Genomic DNA, 16570 nt, shown 5'->3' with positions numbered 1-16570 from the left:
TCTTCAGTGCAGCTGGATCAATCCTGACAGAAAAAAGGACCCGTCTGTCAACCCAAAATGTGGATGATCTAACCTTCATTAAAATGAACCACGCATGGGTTTCCAAGGATTTTGTCCCACCTTCCCTTGATGACACATAGGGTGACAGAAAAATGGCTTGCTTTGGTCCACCTCTTCCTGGTACTTCACCTATTTCGCCTTTTGCATCAGCTGAATGTCCAACATCAACATATGCCACTTTCTAAAACTCCCTAACTGTGCTGCCTCCCCCCCCATGGCCGGGGTCACCACCTAGCGCACGACACCGTGCGAGTGCCGTTGCCCTGGACAGGTGGATAGGCCGACTCTTGGGCGCGGGCACTGGCACAGGGTCCCTCATAGTGCAATCAAGTGTCTCTGACGGTGGTGGTGCACACCCGCCGTCAGACACACCGCTGTACTATGAGGGGCCCAGTGCCAGTACCGACGCCCACAAGTGGGCCCCCCTTGCTTGGGCAGGGCCCCAGCATTTGCAATCTTTACCTCTCCCTGCTCCTCCGCTGTGTAATCTGGGCCGTCAAATCCATACTGGGCCTAACACCGTCTGAGCCTGCCTCATGCTGTATAGACATATATTTTGAATGTGTACGCTATCCATACATGTTATCCAGGGATACGGTACCCTTTCTAACCTTTGTGCAATCACGTGCAATCCATACTGGGCGTGAGAACGGCTGGCGAGCTGTTAAGCAAGCTACAGCACCTGTCCAGACAAGTACAGGGATTCCCTAGCGAGGAGACTTATTTGATTGTTTTCAATGTTGGGACAGCAATTTTTGGGGAGCACTATACTCTGGAGAATGATAGATGGGGCCCACCATACACTGGAACATTCCAAAGGTGGACATCAGACACTGGAGCAGCATTTACAGGGCCCATTATACACTAGAGCATTAGAAATGGGGCCCATTATGTTTGGAGCATTATTTGGGCCCATAAGACAGTGGAGCTTCATCCATGGGGACCAACATATACTGTAGCATTATGTGGAGCTCATCATATACTGTTTCAAACATTATATGGGACCAATGATTCTGTATGGAGAAATAGATGGGCCTCGTCATGAGATGTAAAAAGTGAGGTATTTTTCATTGTACTATACCGCTATTTATCTGCCGTATCAGAGCATGATGAGTTGTGGTATGTGTTAAAGGGGCGCTCTTTCGCCCAGGGCACATGAAAACCTGCAGCCAGCCCTCCCCCCCCCCCCCCCCCCACAACTTTAGCCAAATAACCCCCATTTTTCAGTGCGTAACCTGTATTATGAAGTTAATTAAGGTTGACAAGATTAACAGGCGCAATATAGATTCTCCTCAGTTCATGCGCAATGTGCCTGACAAGCACAGGTCAGAAAACCACCTATAGTAGCTACATATTTCAATTTCAGGACTATAGAAGTAGTCAGTGACCTTCATAGGAATGTATTAAAAGAGATTACACCAAATCAGATGCAAAAAAATACATTTATTAACCATAAACTTATTAAAACTAAAAGTACCACTTTTCGGTTGTACCGCCAAATAGGCTCCAGTTATCTTTACTTAACTATTGCTTAAATATAAAATTATGGAAAAAAACTTAAAGAATATTGCACTTAGATGTTACTTAATTATTTTCTACTCATCTTCAGTGGTTTCAATTGCAGCAGAAGCAGCACAGGTACACTTAGAAAAGCAAGGCTGGCAGACGAAAGTTGCATGGGAAAGGCAGATTGATTCTTTACATATTTTGCAGTCATATTTAGAAAGCCTTCTGAAACCAGATACAAATGAGCAGGTAGTACAACTGCGTCTTTTAGAAGGTGGTAGAGTTGGTGTTTGTTCTGGAACGTCCTTGGGACGTCCTTTGTATTTTTATCTTTGCCCAAATAATAAGCTAGATCTGTGTCTGTTTCCTCTGTATCAGTGTCATCACCATCCTGCTCTGTTCCAGAATCAGTGTTACATTCTGCTACCTCATCTTCAGATGAAATGTCACTAGATTCCTCTAAATCCTCAGTTACTGCTGGTTCTTCCTCATCATCTTCTAACAAAAAAATCTTCATTTCTTCTAAATGAAGGGGTTTAGATGAATCATACTGTTTTCTGGCCATTGCAGCAGAAAATCTGAAGCAAGAGAGAAAGAGTATGTGTTAGGGCGCAATGTGCCTTAGAAGCCACCCTCCTTTTGTCTAAGAAAACAGTACTTATGTACACTAACTTAGCATTAATCCTTCATAAAACAAGCTAAATACACAATCGTGATGAATAAAAAAAGAAAATACTAACCTTTCAATTTGTGTTGAAATCAGGCGCAATGTGCCTGAGAAGCCAAAGTGTTGATATCTGCTCACTAGAAGGTCTGCTGAGTCACTGTGATATCAGGTTTCACAGAGCCTGTAGAGTCAGGAGATAACTAGGAGGGGTGGGGTTTTCTGATAAGTGGGCAAGGAGAGAGAAGTGAAACTAATTACTGTGTGCCTGTCAGATCTATTGCGCCTGACGGAGGGTTAAGTAAGAAGAATTGATGCTTTTGGCATTCAAATGGGCACTGTAGGTGTGTTTCCTGTCCTCCTCTCACTGCCGACTTTTATTCCCCATTGACTTACATTGGGTTTCGTGTTTCGGGACGACCCCGACTTTTCCCTATAATCGGACGATCTTGCTCGACCTGACTTTTGGAAAAGTCGGGTTTCACGAAACGAAACGCGACCCTAAAAAACCAAAAGTCGCTCAACTCTAGTTACCACCTTGCGTATTTTGGCCAAAATATTAACTAATACCTCACATATTTTTATATGTCTTTTTTGCACTTTTTTTTCAGGGTGTGGTTGGGCTAATTTGGTCTTCTAAACTGTGGTGTTTGTTCACATGGGATGCATTTGGATAGTGCTGGGCAGCCTGCCTGATCTCATAGAAGGGCGTCACTAATAGGCTGTTAACCAGGATGCTGTGCATTGCCATTGTGTGAACAGCGCCACATACAAGTCTTTTTTGTGCAGTAATATACCAAGCAGCCACCTCCTCCATTGGGATTGGTAGGTTGTGAGTGGTTGCCTCATCGGTATTTCTGATTTATGGCATAGTGAACGCTACCGCTCATCATGAGTTTGACAAGTGGCGATGTTTACATTTCAGTCCCTCCCATTTTGGTTGGAGTTTTGCAAAAATAGTGTGAAAATGACAAAAGTCTCAAAATTTTAGAAGTCTCGAATTACTCCTGTCATGGTTAGGACATGGTTAATATCCTGTTCTCACAGGGTTAACTTTTGCCGGCCTCTCTTTGGATCTGGGAGGGGTATTTGTACTCACTCCAGACTAGGATTCCCTGTCAGCTATACTGTTATTCTGGCTGTGTGTCTGACCCCTGGTGTGCGTGGATACTGCATTGCTTGTTTGATTCCAGTGTATGACCCGGTCTGTCCCTTCACTCTGAACTCTCGTTTTGGTACTATTGTCTTCTCCGGTTCTGACCTCCTAGCTTGGCTATTGTTACTCCGTTACAGTTTGTCCCTATTGTACCGTCCATTGCCCATTCTGGTTTTCTGATCTATTGCTACGTCCTGACTATTCGCTCTGTCTAACCCTTTGGTACTGTCCTGCTATCTCGTGCTTTGACCCCAGCTTGATCTGGTTTCTGTCTGTCTATGCCCCTTGGTAACTTGTCCCGTAGTTACCTTTCTAGGAGTTTCCCTGCAGCTCCTAGCTCTGTGGAGCTTAGGTCACGCCCCCAGCAGTCACTTGCTTCAGGTCCTGTTAGTCTGAAGCACGCATCGTCACTGCTGCTGTCCCGCTCCACAGTTATCTTTGAGCACTGTTTTTGTACTCAGGACACGCGCACTGGCTCAGTGTTCCTGACAACTCCAAGATTATACAAATTTTCAGAGCTTTATACAATTCTGGCATAAAAGCATTGATGATTTAGCCATTTATTCTCATTTGCTGTTTTTTTTATGGCCCCCTGACTTTATTGCCCACACTGTATGATGCCACCCTGTACAGCATGGCCCCCCTTTCATGATGAGGCAATTTTCTGCTCTTGCGCTTTATCTTTTTCATACCCATTTTCCAAGAATTAACTTAGCCATGTTTGAAGGACTATTTTTTGGGACAAGTAATGTTTTAAAGATGCTCATTCACTTTACCATATAATGTACGGGAAAAGGGTAACAAATTCCAAGTGTGGTGAAATGGTGAAAAAAAACTGAATTCTGGCACTTTAGGGGTTTTGTTTTTTTTTGCTGCATTTATCATGTGATAAAAATTAACTGGCAACATCATTCTTCAGGTCAGTATGATGAGGGCAATATCAAACTTGAAATTTTTTATGTCTTATTGGTCAAAAAAATTCTTAACTTTAACTTTATAGAAAATAATGTGGTTTGTGATGCCATTCTCTGAATCCTACCTCTTTAAGAATCAGAAGTGTCAGCTGAATGTGGTGCACCTCTGTGTATGACTTGCAAAAAATTCTACTCCAGTCCCTGCTGGAGATTTATGGCATAGTTTACGCCACCGCTCATCATGAGTAAAGGTACTGTCACACTTAGCGATGTACCAGCGATCCCGACAGCGATATGACGTGGTCAGGATCGCTGGTACATCACTAAGTGGTCGCTAGTGAGCTGCCACACAGGCAGATCTCACCAGCGACATTGCTGGGGACGGGGGTCACTACTTACCTGTAACACCAGGCGATCCTGCGTCCTCCCGCCCGGCTCTACGCGTCGCTCGCTGTCACAGCAGGAAGCGCCGCAGGAAGCTGATGACGAGAAACAGTCCTGCCTGTTCTCGCGCGATCAGCGATAAGCAGCGGGGGAGCGGGTTGTAGGTAAGTATCACACACAGCGATATCGCTAGCGATATCGCTTAGTGTGACAGTACCTTATGACAAGTGGCAATGTTTACATTTCAGTCCCTCCCATTTTGGTCGGAGCTTTGCAAAATTAGTGTAAAAATGCCAAAAGTCTCAAAATTTTAGAGCACTCTAGACTTACTCCAAGATTACACAAATTTTCAGACCTTTATAAAATTCTGGCATAAAAGCATTGATGATTTATTCCCATTTGCTACATTTTTTACATAATCATTATAAAACGGACTTTTCAAAAAATCTTTTTCTTTATAGATTATTAAATGTAAGGCGGCCGTATGTTGGGGACCCAACAAACCTCTTACTATTGAGGAGATTGAAGTTGCACCACCAAACAAACATGAAGTTCGCATCAAGGTAAACTCTGTTCTGCTTTTAAACTTCTACATAGGATTGATAAAATATGAGCTTAATATTTTGCTGTTACCCATTGCAACATAAAGAGAATAATGTAAACTGATAAACCGGTATACAGGGAGAGGGGAGCCATGATACACATCCTACAGGGGACTTTTTGTGGTCTGTCTTCCCCTGCTTTGTAGCACAGTTAGTTTATTCATAATGATCTTAAAATCTTTTCTTTTCTTTCAGATTATAGCCACAGGAATCTGCAGGTCAGATGAGCATGTCTTAACTGGGACATTAGATAAAGTCAAATTTCCCATTATATTAGGGCATGAAGGTGCTGGAATAGTGGAAAGTGTGGGATCTAGTGTAACTGGAATTAAACCAGGTAACTTTTACTTATTTTCTACACTGTACTGTATACACTGATGAGCAAAAGGGTAACAATGTTTACAATTTTTGACTTTCAGGCTTCTATATCTCACCAACCACTATAGCCTCGAACATGTGACTACCATCATTTTATAGACAATCATCTTGGCTATCTCATACATAAATTTGACTTGCAACTGTTTAGCATATTATTAGTTAAGCCGATTCTTGTCATGTCAATTCATTGTTACTGTTTTGCTCCTGTAGGTGGAAAAATCTTTTTTCTTCCTGTATACTACAAATTACAACCTGGTCTCACATTCTGTAATAGCTCAGCATATTATTAGGTTGATTGCCAAGAAAATTGCCAAACTGCATCATGTTAGTGCCATGACAGTTGGAAGAATACAAAATGAAGTCCGTCCATCCATTCAAAAGCCAAGAGTTTGATGTACAGGCAAGATATCGGAGTTAACATGTCGGATCATCACAAACTCTATGTTCTGGCGTGACAAACACGGAAGTGGAGGTGGCTCATATGCTTCGTAATAGTCCATGCAAGTACCGTGCGACGCACACTACAGAAGTCCAGAATGATGGCCTGAAAAAAGGCGAAGAAGCCTTGACTTCAATATCGTCATGAGAAGTGTCGGCTCAGTTTGCATAAAAGTATGAAAAGTGAACAGTAGGACATTGAAAGCAGTTGATTTGGAATGATGAGATGAAAGCCAATAGACTAGGCTCTGATGAGTGCAAATGAGTCTCGAAGAAACAAGAGAAAAAGGGTCTAACAGATCGAGAAATTGAAGGAACTGTCAAGTTCAGTGGAGGAAGCCTGATGATATGGGGTTGTTTCACAGCCAAAGGAATTGGATAATTGACCAGGATCGATGGTGGTCACAATACTGACTTATTTATGAGTATCCTACAAGACAAGTTACTTTGTAATATGGGTATGGAAAGGATGATATTATGTTCCAGCAGGACAACAACCCAAAGCATACATCGAGATTGGTAAAAAATGGTTCCATGACAATGAAGTAAAGGTACTGGATTGGCCCACACAGTCCCCAGATCCCAACCCAATCGAACACTTGTGTGTAGAGTTGAATAAAAGCTGTATACATACTCAAGTGCACCAATTTTGGGATTATTCAGAAGAGTCCTGGAATCAGATATCGTTCAAGACGTACTTGAATCTGATTGAGAGAATGCCTAGAAAAAGTTAGGCAGCGTTGAAAGCCAAAGGTAGATTTACACAGTTCTAACTGTTAGCACCATGCCGGAGTCCTGCTATGACAGGCAGGGTCTCCTGCATGTTTCTTCACTCACCCATGCTGCGGTCAGTTCTTCCCTTCTCCATGCTCTGCATGCTTCCAGCTGGTCCTCTATTCATGTACAGTTGTGGCCAAAAGTATTGACACCCCTGCAATTCTGTCAGATAATACTCAGTTTCTTCCTGAAAATGATTGCAAACACAAATTCTTTGGTATTATTATCTTCATTTAATTTGTCTTAAATGAAAAAACACAAAAGAGAATGAAGCAAAAAGCAAAACATTGATCATTTCACTCAAAACTCCAAAAATGGGCCAGACAAAAGTGTTGGCACCCTCAGTCTAATACTTGGTTGCACAACCTTTAGCCAAAATAACTGCGACCAACCGCTTCCGGTAAACATCAATGAGTTTCTTACAATGCTCTGCTGGAATTTTAGACCATTCTTCTTTGGCAAACTGCTCCAGGTCCCTGATATTTGAAGGGTGCCTTCTCCAAACTGCCATTTTTAGATCTCTCCACAGGTGTTCTATGGGATTCAGGTCTGGACTCATTGCTGGCCACCTTAGAAGTCTCCAGTGCTTTCTCTCAAACCATTTTCTAGTGCTTTTTGAAGTGTGTTTTGGGTCATTATCCTGCTGGAAGACCCATGACCTCTGAGGGAGACCCAGTTTTCTCACACTGAGCCCTACATTATGCTGCAAAATTTGTTGGTAGTCTTCTGACTTCATAATGCCATGCACACGGTCAAGCAGTCCAGTGCCAGAGGCAGCAAAAGCAACCCCAAAACATCAGGGAACCTCCGCCATGTTGGACTGTATGGACCATGTTCTTTTCTTTGAATGCCCATTTTTTTCTCCTGTAAACTCTATGTTGATGCCTTTGCCCAAAAAGCTCTACTTTTGTCTCATCTGACCAGAGAACATTCTTCCAAAATGTTTTTTTTGTTTTTTCAGGTAAGTTTGGGCAAACTCCAGCCTGGCTTTTTTTATGTCTCAGGGTAAGAAGTGGGGTCTTCCTGGGTCTCCTACCATACAGTCCCTTTTCATTCAGATGCCGACGGATAGTACGGGTTGACACTGTTGTACCCTCGGACTGCAGGGCAGCTTGAACTTGTTTGGATGTTAGTCGAGGTTCTTTATCCAACATCCGCACAATCTTTCGTTGAAATCTCTTGTCAATTTTTCTTTTCCGTCCACATCTAGGGAGGTTAGCCACAGTGCCATGGGCTTTAGACTTCTTGATGACACTGCGCACGGTAGACACAGGAACATTCAGGTCTTTGGAGATGGACTTGTAGCCTTGAGATTGCTCATGCTTTCTCACAATTTGGTTTCTCAAGTCCTCAGACAGTTCTTTGGTCTTCTTTCTTTTCTCCATGCTCAATGTGGTACACACAAGGACACAGGACAGAGGTTGAGTCAACTTTAATCCATGTTAACTGGCTGCTAGTGTGATTTAGTTATTGCCAACACCTGTTAGGTGCCACAGGTAAGTTACAGGTGCTGTTAATTACACAAATTAGAGAAGCATCACATGATTTTTTGAACAGTGCCAATACTTTTGTCCACCCTCTTTTTTTATGTTTGGTGTGGAATTATATCCAATTTGGCTTTAGGACAATTCTTTTAGTGTTTTTTCATTTAAGACAAATTAAATGGAGATAATGATACCAAAGAATATGTGTTTGCAATCATTTTCCAGAAGAAACTGAGTATTATCTGACAGAATTGCAGGGATGTCAATACTTTTGACCACAACTGTACTTAGGGCACATGTGCGTGCACTCCCGCCCTCTTAAAGGTTCAGCATGTGCACTTGCTATTTCCTCCCCAGCCAATAGCTATGGGACATTATGTATATATTGCTTCCTTCCCTTTGGGGAGGTGCCTGAGCAACCTTCCTGTTTTGCAGTCTAAGCTGTGTAAGGTTGCATACCAGTCCTAGCTGCACTTTACTGCAGACCCTGCCAGCTGCACTCTAATGCGGAGCCTGCCTGCTGCACTCTGATACAAACACTGCCTACTGCACTCAAGTGCAAACTCTGCTGCACTCTGATGTGAACTCTGCCTGCTGCCCTCTGATATAAACCCTGTCTGCTGCACTCAGGTGCGACCTCTGTCTGCTGCACTCTGACGTGAACTGCCTGCTGCATTCTAATACAAACGCCGCCAGCTGCTCCTTCTAGTCTGTCCCCTGGGTCCAGCTGCTGTGAGTCTGTTGGATTGTCCTGGAGTGGCACCTGGCGTTCATCGAGAGCCAAGTCTAACCTCACTATCAGAGGCTCTTGTGAACATTCAGGTGATCGCTTAGTCACGCCCCTCCAGGCTCTCTACGGTCCCTGGCACAGTGGTTCCACAAACCACGACCATGACACTAACAAAGTAATAAAATATTTGATTTAGATTGTTAGGAGCAAAACAGTAAGGGCCCCGTCACACATAGCGACTCACCAGTGATCCTGACAACGATATCAACTTGTCAGGATCGCTGGTGAGTCGCTACATGATCGCTGGTGATCTGTCAAACAGACAGCTTGACCAGCGATCAGCAGCAGCAGCGACGCCGAGCGCGCGGCGTCGCTTTCTACATTACTTACCAGTGCGCTGATGCAGGGGGCTGGTAACTAAGGTACACATCGGGTTTCTAAGTAGCGCGCTGTGCTTAGAAACCCGATGTGTACCTTGGTTACCAGCTCCCTGCATCAGCGCGCTAGTAACTAAGGTACACAGAGGGTTTCTAAGCACAGCGTGCTGCTTAGAAACCCTGCATTTACCTTAGTTACCAGCTGATCGCTGGTCTCCCGCCTGTCACATGCAGCGATGCATGCTGGCCAGCGGGAGACCAGCGATCAAAAAAATGTCCAGGGCTTTCCAACAACGATCAGCGATATCGGCATGCGGGCCAGTCGCTGATACTGTAGGTGTCACACACAGCGATCTCGCTGGTGAGATCGCTGTTGTGTCACAACTTGTGACGGGGCCCTAACAATGCAGTGAAATTACAAGAATCTGCATAACTAATCATATGCTAAATAGTTGCAAGTCAAATTTATGTTTGAGATAGACAATCATCTTGGCTATCAAATGATGTCGTCTCGCATTTGAACAAGTAGTGGATGGTGAGATATGGAGATATGCTCCTCAGTATATTTTCAGTATGTAATGCAAGATTTAGCTTTCAAAGTGAAAAACCTACAAACTGCACATCTACTGTAAATAATGCTGGAAATAATAATCTTTTTCAGCACTCAATCTCAAAATTTTCCAAATACAAAAAGAGCTTTATTGATTCATTAAAAAGATATGAAAAACACACAAGTTTAAAAACAGGACATCCAGCAAAAATCCTCCACGTTTCGAACCTAGAAATATGTACAGTCCTTAGACATGGCATAACAGTAAGTCAGTTATTGGTTAATTTATATACCTGAACTGAATGACTTTGTTAAAGAAATCCTGTCCAAACTGGCTGTGCATGCTGTAAATTCAATTTGTGAACAAGCTACTGTTACAGCATGTACCACAAAATACACTGAATAGTGAAACATTGCAAAAATACCATCAATAGTATGAGAGAACATACAGAAGAAAACAAAAGATTATATATTTATTTCATACAATAATTTCAAATTACTATTTACACATATGCAAATAGCCCCTTTAGAGAGGAGGAGGATTAGAACTCTATAGCACCACCAGTTGGAAGCAGTGACCTTACAAGTCACTATCGACCCTTTAATGCGCCTTGCAATATGTCTTAGAATAAAAGCCATATTAGAATCTCAAATTGCAAACAGTGTTTTGGCCATTAGGATTAGCATATAGAATCTGAATGATAAATGGATCCTTGTTCTCAGATCCATCAGGAGTTAGAGTAGACTAATTATTTTGCTTGTTTCGTCTTGTTGTCAAGTTACTGATCCATATAATGTGATGGGAGAATTGATGCATAAGAATCCTGTTTATCATTCATGTTTTTATGCAGCCAAGTTGATGGAGATGGATATAGATGCTTCTAAAAGGTTCATCGGATTTTCTCCCGATATACCTACAGTCAGTAGCAGCCACTCCATACTGAGGAGAAAACGGACAGTATTTAACTCTGTCTTTTTTTAGACTTGCTCCCTTCTACACAGGAAACCATTAATATTGCTAATTATGTGATAAAATTCAACATTAATTCCATCAGGACCAGCCTATTGTGGGCATTCGGAATAATGTATTTTTTTAATCATCTTATTTTCCATTGATGTAGCTCTATATTAGCTTTTTTATGCAGGACAAATTGGATGCTTAAAAAACACCATTACGGCATACAATGATGAAACAAGTTTTAGTAACTCTTTATGGCGACCAAAGGCAATCAAATAGCAATTTTGTTATTGTACAGTTGTGCTCAAAAGTTTACATACCCCGGCAAAATTTTTGCTTTCTTGGCCTTTTCTCAGAGAATATGAATGACAACACCAAAACTTTTTCTCCACTCATGGTTAGTGGTTGGGTGAAGCCATTTATTGTCAAACTACTGTGTTTTCTCATTTGAAAGCATAATGACAACCCAAAATATCCAAATGATCCTAATCAAAAGTTGACATACCCTGGTGATTTTGGCCTGATACAGTTAGGTCCATATATATTTGGACAGAGACATTTTTCTAATTTTGGTTCTAGAGATTACCACAATGAATTTTAAACCAAACAATTCAGATGCAGTTGAAGTTCAGACTTTTAGCTTTCATTTGAGGGTATCCACATTAAAATTGCATGAAGGGTTTAGGAGTTTCAGCTCCTTAACATGTGCCACCCTGTTTTTAAAGGGACCAAAAGTAATTGGACAATTGACTCCAAGGCTATTTCATGGACAGGTGTGGACAATCCCTTCCTTATGTCATTCTCAATTAAGCAGATAAAAGGCCTGGAGTTGATTTGAGGTGTGGTGGTTGCATTTGGAAGGTTTTGCTGTGAAGGAAACATGCGGTCAGATGGGGTTTGAATGGCTACTAAAGGTAACATCCTCACCTGTGACCTGTTTGCTTGCAATCAATGTGTGTGCATAAAAGCTGACTGAGTTTCTGGGATCCAGACAGACTCTTGCATCTTTCAACCAGCCACTGACACTTCTGGATTGTGAGTTTGTGAATTATCAATGGATCTATGGTAAAAGGTAGTTGAAATGTATAAAACATTAAAGGGAAACAAAAAGATATCCAAGGAATTGATAATGCAAGTCAGCAGTGCTCAAACTGTGATTAACAAATGGAAAATCAGGGGCTCTGTAAAAACAAAACCACGGTCAGGTAGACCAACAAATTTCATCCACAACTGCCAGGAAAATTGTTTGGGATGCAAAGAATAACCCACAAATAACATCAGGTGAAATACTGGACTCTCTGAAAACTAGCAGTGTGGCTGTTTCAAGATGCACAATAAGGAGGCACTTGAAGAAAAATGGGCTGCATGATCAAGTCACCAGAAGAAATCCATTACTGTGCAAATGCCACAAAGTATCTTGCCTACAATACACAAAACAGTAACAGAGACGAGCCTCAAAACTTCTGGAACAAGGTAATTTGGAGTGATGAGACCAAAATTTAACTTTTTGGCCACAACCATAATCGTTACTTTTGGAGAGAGGTCAACATGGCCTATGATGAATGGAACGCCATTCCTACTGTAAAGCACAGAGTTGGATTGCTGATGTTTAAGAGATATGTGAGCTACAAAGGCACAGGAAACTTGGTCGAAGTTGAAGGAAAGATGAGTGCAGCACTTTATCAGTAAATACTGGAGGCAAATTTGCAATCATTAGCCTGGAAGCTACGCATGACAACGATCCAAAGCACATGGCCAAGTCGATCTGTCATTGGCTACAGCAGAACAAAGTGAAGGTTCTGGGGTGGCCATCTCAGTCCCCTGACCTCAACATCATTGAGCCACTCTTGGGAGATCTCAAGCGCACAGTTCATGCTAAACAGACCAGGAATTTAAAGAAACTGGAGACTTTTTACCAAGAAGAGTGGGCAGCTTTACCATCTGAGAAAATAAAAAACCTCATCCACAACTACCACAAAAGATTTCAAGCTGTCATTGATGTTAGAGGAGGCAATACATAGTTTTAAGAAATGGGGTATGTGAAATTTTGATCAGGGTCATTTTGATGTTTTGGGCTGTCATTATGATTTAAAAAGAGAAAACACAGTAGTTTGACAATAAATGGCTTCACCCAACCACTAAACATGAGTGGAGAAAAAGTTTTGGTGTTATCATTCATGTTCTATGAAAAAAAAGGCCAAGAAAGCAAAAAATCTGCAAGGTTATGCAAACTTTTGAGCAAAACTGTATTTCACTTGGTGGCCATCACCCTTCCTCGGTCAGACTCCTTAGATGACGTGAAGACTATTGACTGCAACATCAAAGGATTACATGGCTGACATAGTATAGCCAGGTTTCTTCCTTGTTTCTTACTATTGCAATGACCCAGAGGGAGATTTTTGAATTGATCGGTACCATCCATTAATGAAGAATAAAGAAGCTAAAATAAGCTGGAGTCTCTTTTCTATATCTTTGGTATGAATACCTTTGATTGGTTTCTCTTAAAAACAGACAACTTTATGAAAATTTCAAGCAACATTTGTTTTAATCCTTGCTTTGCATATCGTACAGGAGACAAGGTCATACCGCTATTTATTCCTCAATGTGGAGAATGCAGAAATTGTCTAAATCCAGAGAGTAATCTCTGCTACAAAGGCTTGTATGTATTAACCTTATTCATGTTTTTTATAATTTACATGTATAATGTTCAAATATTTAAAGATCACTCAGAATCCAGTATTTAAGGTCATTTGCATGAACCATTACTTGTTATAAAGATCAACTCTAACCCCTTCCCGCCATGGCCAATTTTTGTTTTTGCAACTTTGTTATTTTTTTCTTCTCTTCTTCTAAGGGTACTGTCACACTTAGCGATGTACCAGCGATCCCGACCAGCGATATGACGCGGTCAGGATCACTGGTACATCGCTAAGTGGTCGCTAGTGAGCTGCCACACAGGCAGATCTCACCAGCGACATCGCTGGGGTCGGGGGGTCGCTACTTGCCTGTCACACTAGTCGATCCTGACGTCCTCCCGCCCAGCTCCACGCTCGTCTCTCCACAGGAAGCGCTGCAGGAAGCTGACGACGAGAAACAGTCCTGCCTGTTCTTGCGCGATCAGCGATATCCAGCGGGGGAGCCGGTCGGAGGTAAGTATCACACACAGCGATATTGCTAGCAATATCGCTATAACGTCACTAGTTATAGCGATATTGCTAGCGATATCGCTTAGTGTGACAGGCCCTTAAGAGCCTTAGTTTTTTTTTATTTTTCTGACCACATAGCTGTGTAAGGAATTATATTTTTGCAGGATGAAATGTAGTTTTGAATTACACCATCATTTCAGTATACAATGTACTGGAAAATAGTAAAAAAAAAATCCAAGTGTGGTGAAATTGTGAAAAAAATGAAATTTCATCATTTTTTTAAAGTTTTTTTTGGCATTGTTTGTGTGGTAAAAGTGACACTGAAACATGAGTCTTCAGGTGAGTAAAATTATGGCAATACCAATCTTATTTTAGCTGTGAAAAGAAATCAGAAATTTTGGAAAAAATAAATAAAATGGTTTGTGTGGCCAACGATTGAGCTGTGGGAGTGGTTGATTTTTTTTTTTTTTTTTTAAGGCTAGCTGGATTGATACAAATTTGAGGTGAAAACAATCTTATCTTAAGGGCCTGTCACACTAAGCGATATCGCTAGCAATATCGCTATAACTTGTGACGTTATAGAGATATTGCTAGCGATATCGCTGTGTCTGATACTTGCCTACGACCCACTCCCACGCTGGTTATCGCTGATCGCGCGAGATCAGGCTGGACTGTTTCAGCTTCCGTCGTCAGCTTCCTGCGGCGCTTCCTGTGGAGAGACGAGCAACGAGCGTGGAGCCGGGCGGGAGGACGCAGGATCGCCTGGTGTGACAGGTAAGTAGCGACCCCCATCCCCAGCCATGTCGCTGGTGAGATCTGCCTGTGTGGCAGCTCACTAGTGACCACTTAGCGATGTACTAGCGATCCTGACCGTGTCATATCGCTGGTCGGGATCGCTGGTACATCGCTAAGTGTGACAGTACCCTTAGTCTTAGGCTTAATCTCTTTTATTACTGAAGTCCCACAACAAAGAAGCTGTCAGTTATACAGTAGGAGATGGCACTGTTCAGGGCAGAGATCTGGAGTGACAGAGGCTTCAGATTTATAGACTCACTTGCATGTAAATTCATATGTTGATTTCTCAGTAATGGAGGAATGAACTGGCCATTAAAAGATGAAAAGGATTTGACTTTGTAATAGCTATGCGTGCATACAAATACTGTAGTTTGGGGTGTGAAATCCTGCTGACAGATTCACTTTAAAGGGAACCTGTCAGTAGGATTGTGCACAGTAACCTATAGACAGTGTCAGGTTGGTGCCATTATACTGATTAAAATTATAAACAACAACCACAAGATGGATATCATCAGTCAAGGTATCATTTTAATCAGTATAATGGTGCCAACCTGACATTGCCGGTACGTTACTCAGTACAATCTTGCTGACAGGTTCCCCTTAATAAACTGGAAATGTATCAATTGATACAATTGTTAAACTATTACTCTTGACCCACACCAAAAGACTTTACAATATTTTGGGAAAACTATAATGCCCTGAAGCTCTTACTGTACTTGTAAGGATCTGTCAGGAGTTGATCTTTTGACAAGAAACCAAGCATAGTGGGCAGAGCAATAATACAAAAGAAGGGTGACAATTATCTGTGCAAAAAAAGTTACTGTATAAAAAGAGAAGAAAAAAGCTGCACTGTAAAAATAGTGTGCAAACATATATTATATTATTTAATATATATATATATTAAATAAAAAATCAACACAGACAAATAATTAAAACCATTTTAAATATGCAAAATGTACACAAACAAAACAGGAGTGGATTTAATAATCCTTAATAAAACCCAACAAGAAACAAAAGGATAAAGACACCTCAAGTCCCCCTGAATAAACATTAATCAATCAGTATAAATGCAGGAATGGAATACAGATCAATATAACTTGTATCAACAAGTATTCAAGCAATTAGATTGAAGCAGATGGTAATAAAGCAATGAAACCCAAAAGTGCTTGTTGCAATTAAGGCGCAGTATATAATCACCAAAATATAGGAACTCAATATCAAGAAGACAGAGAAAGAATTGTGTGAGATCCCACTCATATCGCTACTGCATCACTGATTCATCAGGGGTCCAGGAGTCTCACTTTTCCAATAGCGGGACAAAGGTAAAATCATAAAGAAATAATAATGAGCTAAGAGAAGCAAGCTGCAGGAGATGAGAAGAGCAAGATTTATATATCTAGTTCTATATAGTATATGAAAATTTATCTTTTTCTGTCACAGATAATTCATACCTAGTCTAAACATTTAGACCCGTTTCTCTATACATATGATATATTAAAAAATAAGAGGGTTTTTCACAGCTTTGAAAATTATGAGCTACCCATATTATTGATGACAACTTGATGATTGCTGTGAGTCCAACCTCTGGGGCCATTCTGTTTCTGAGAATGGGGTTCTAAAATGCCCCATCAGAATGCAGTGTTGGCTTTGC

The 16570-nt window shown here is 41.5% G+C and overlaps 1 protein-coding gene across 1 annotated transcript in view; it reads left to right on the top strand.

The window, feature by feature from the left end:
- The window catches only part of LOC141100823 (alcohol dehydrogenase 1-like), a 104749-nt gene that overhangs the window by 23359 nt on the left and 64820 nt on the right, over positions 1-16570 (top strand). Inside the window, exons 2-4 of the mRNA XM_073589500.1 lie at positions 5146-5247; positions 5482-5623; positions 13550-13637. Coding sequence (XP_073445601.1) covers positions 5146-5247; positions 5482-5623; positions 13550-13637 — 332 coding nt within the window. The remainder of the gene's footprint in view (positions 1-5145; positions 5248-5481; positions 5624-13549; positions 13638-16570) is intronic.

This window comes from Dendrobates tinctorius, unplaced genomic scaffold (assembly GCF_039654945.1).
Source record: "Dendrobates tinctorius isolate UK_male_01 unplaced genomic scaffold, ASM3965494v1 ptg000011l, whole genome shotgun sequence".
NCBI classification, from domain to species: Eukaryota; Metazoa; Chordata; class Amphibia; order Anura; family Dendrobatidae; genus Dendrobates; species Dendrobates tinctorius.
Note: the sequence above shows the minus strand (reverse complement) of the source record. Positions and strands in the feature narration are given on the sequence as shown.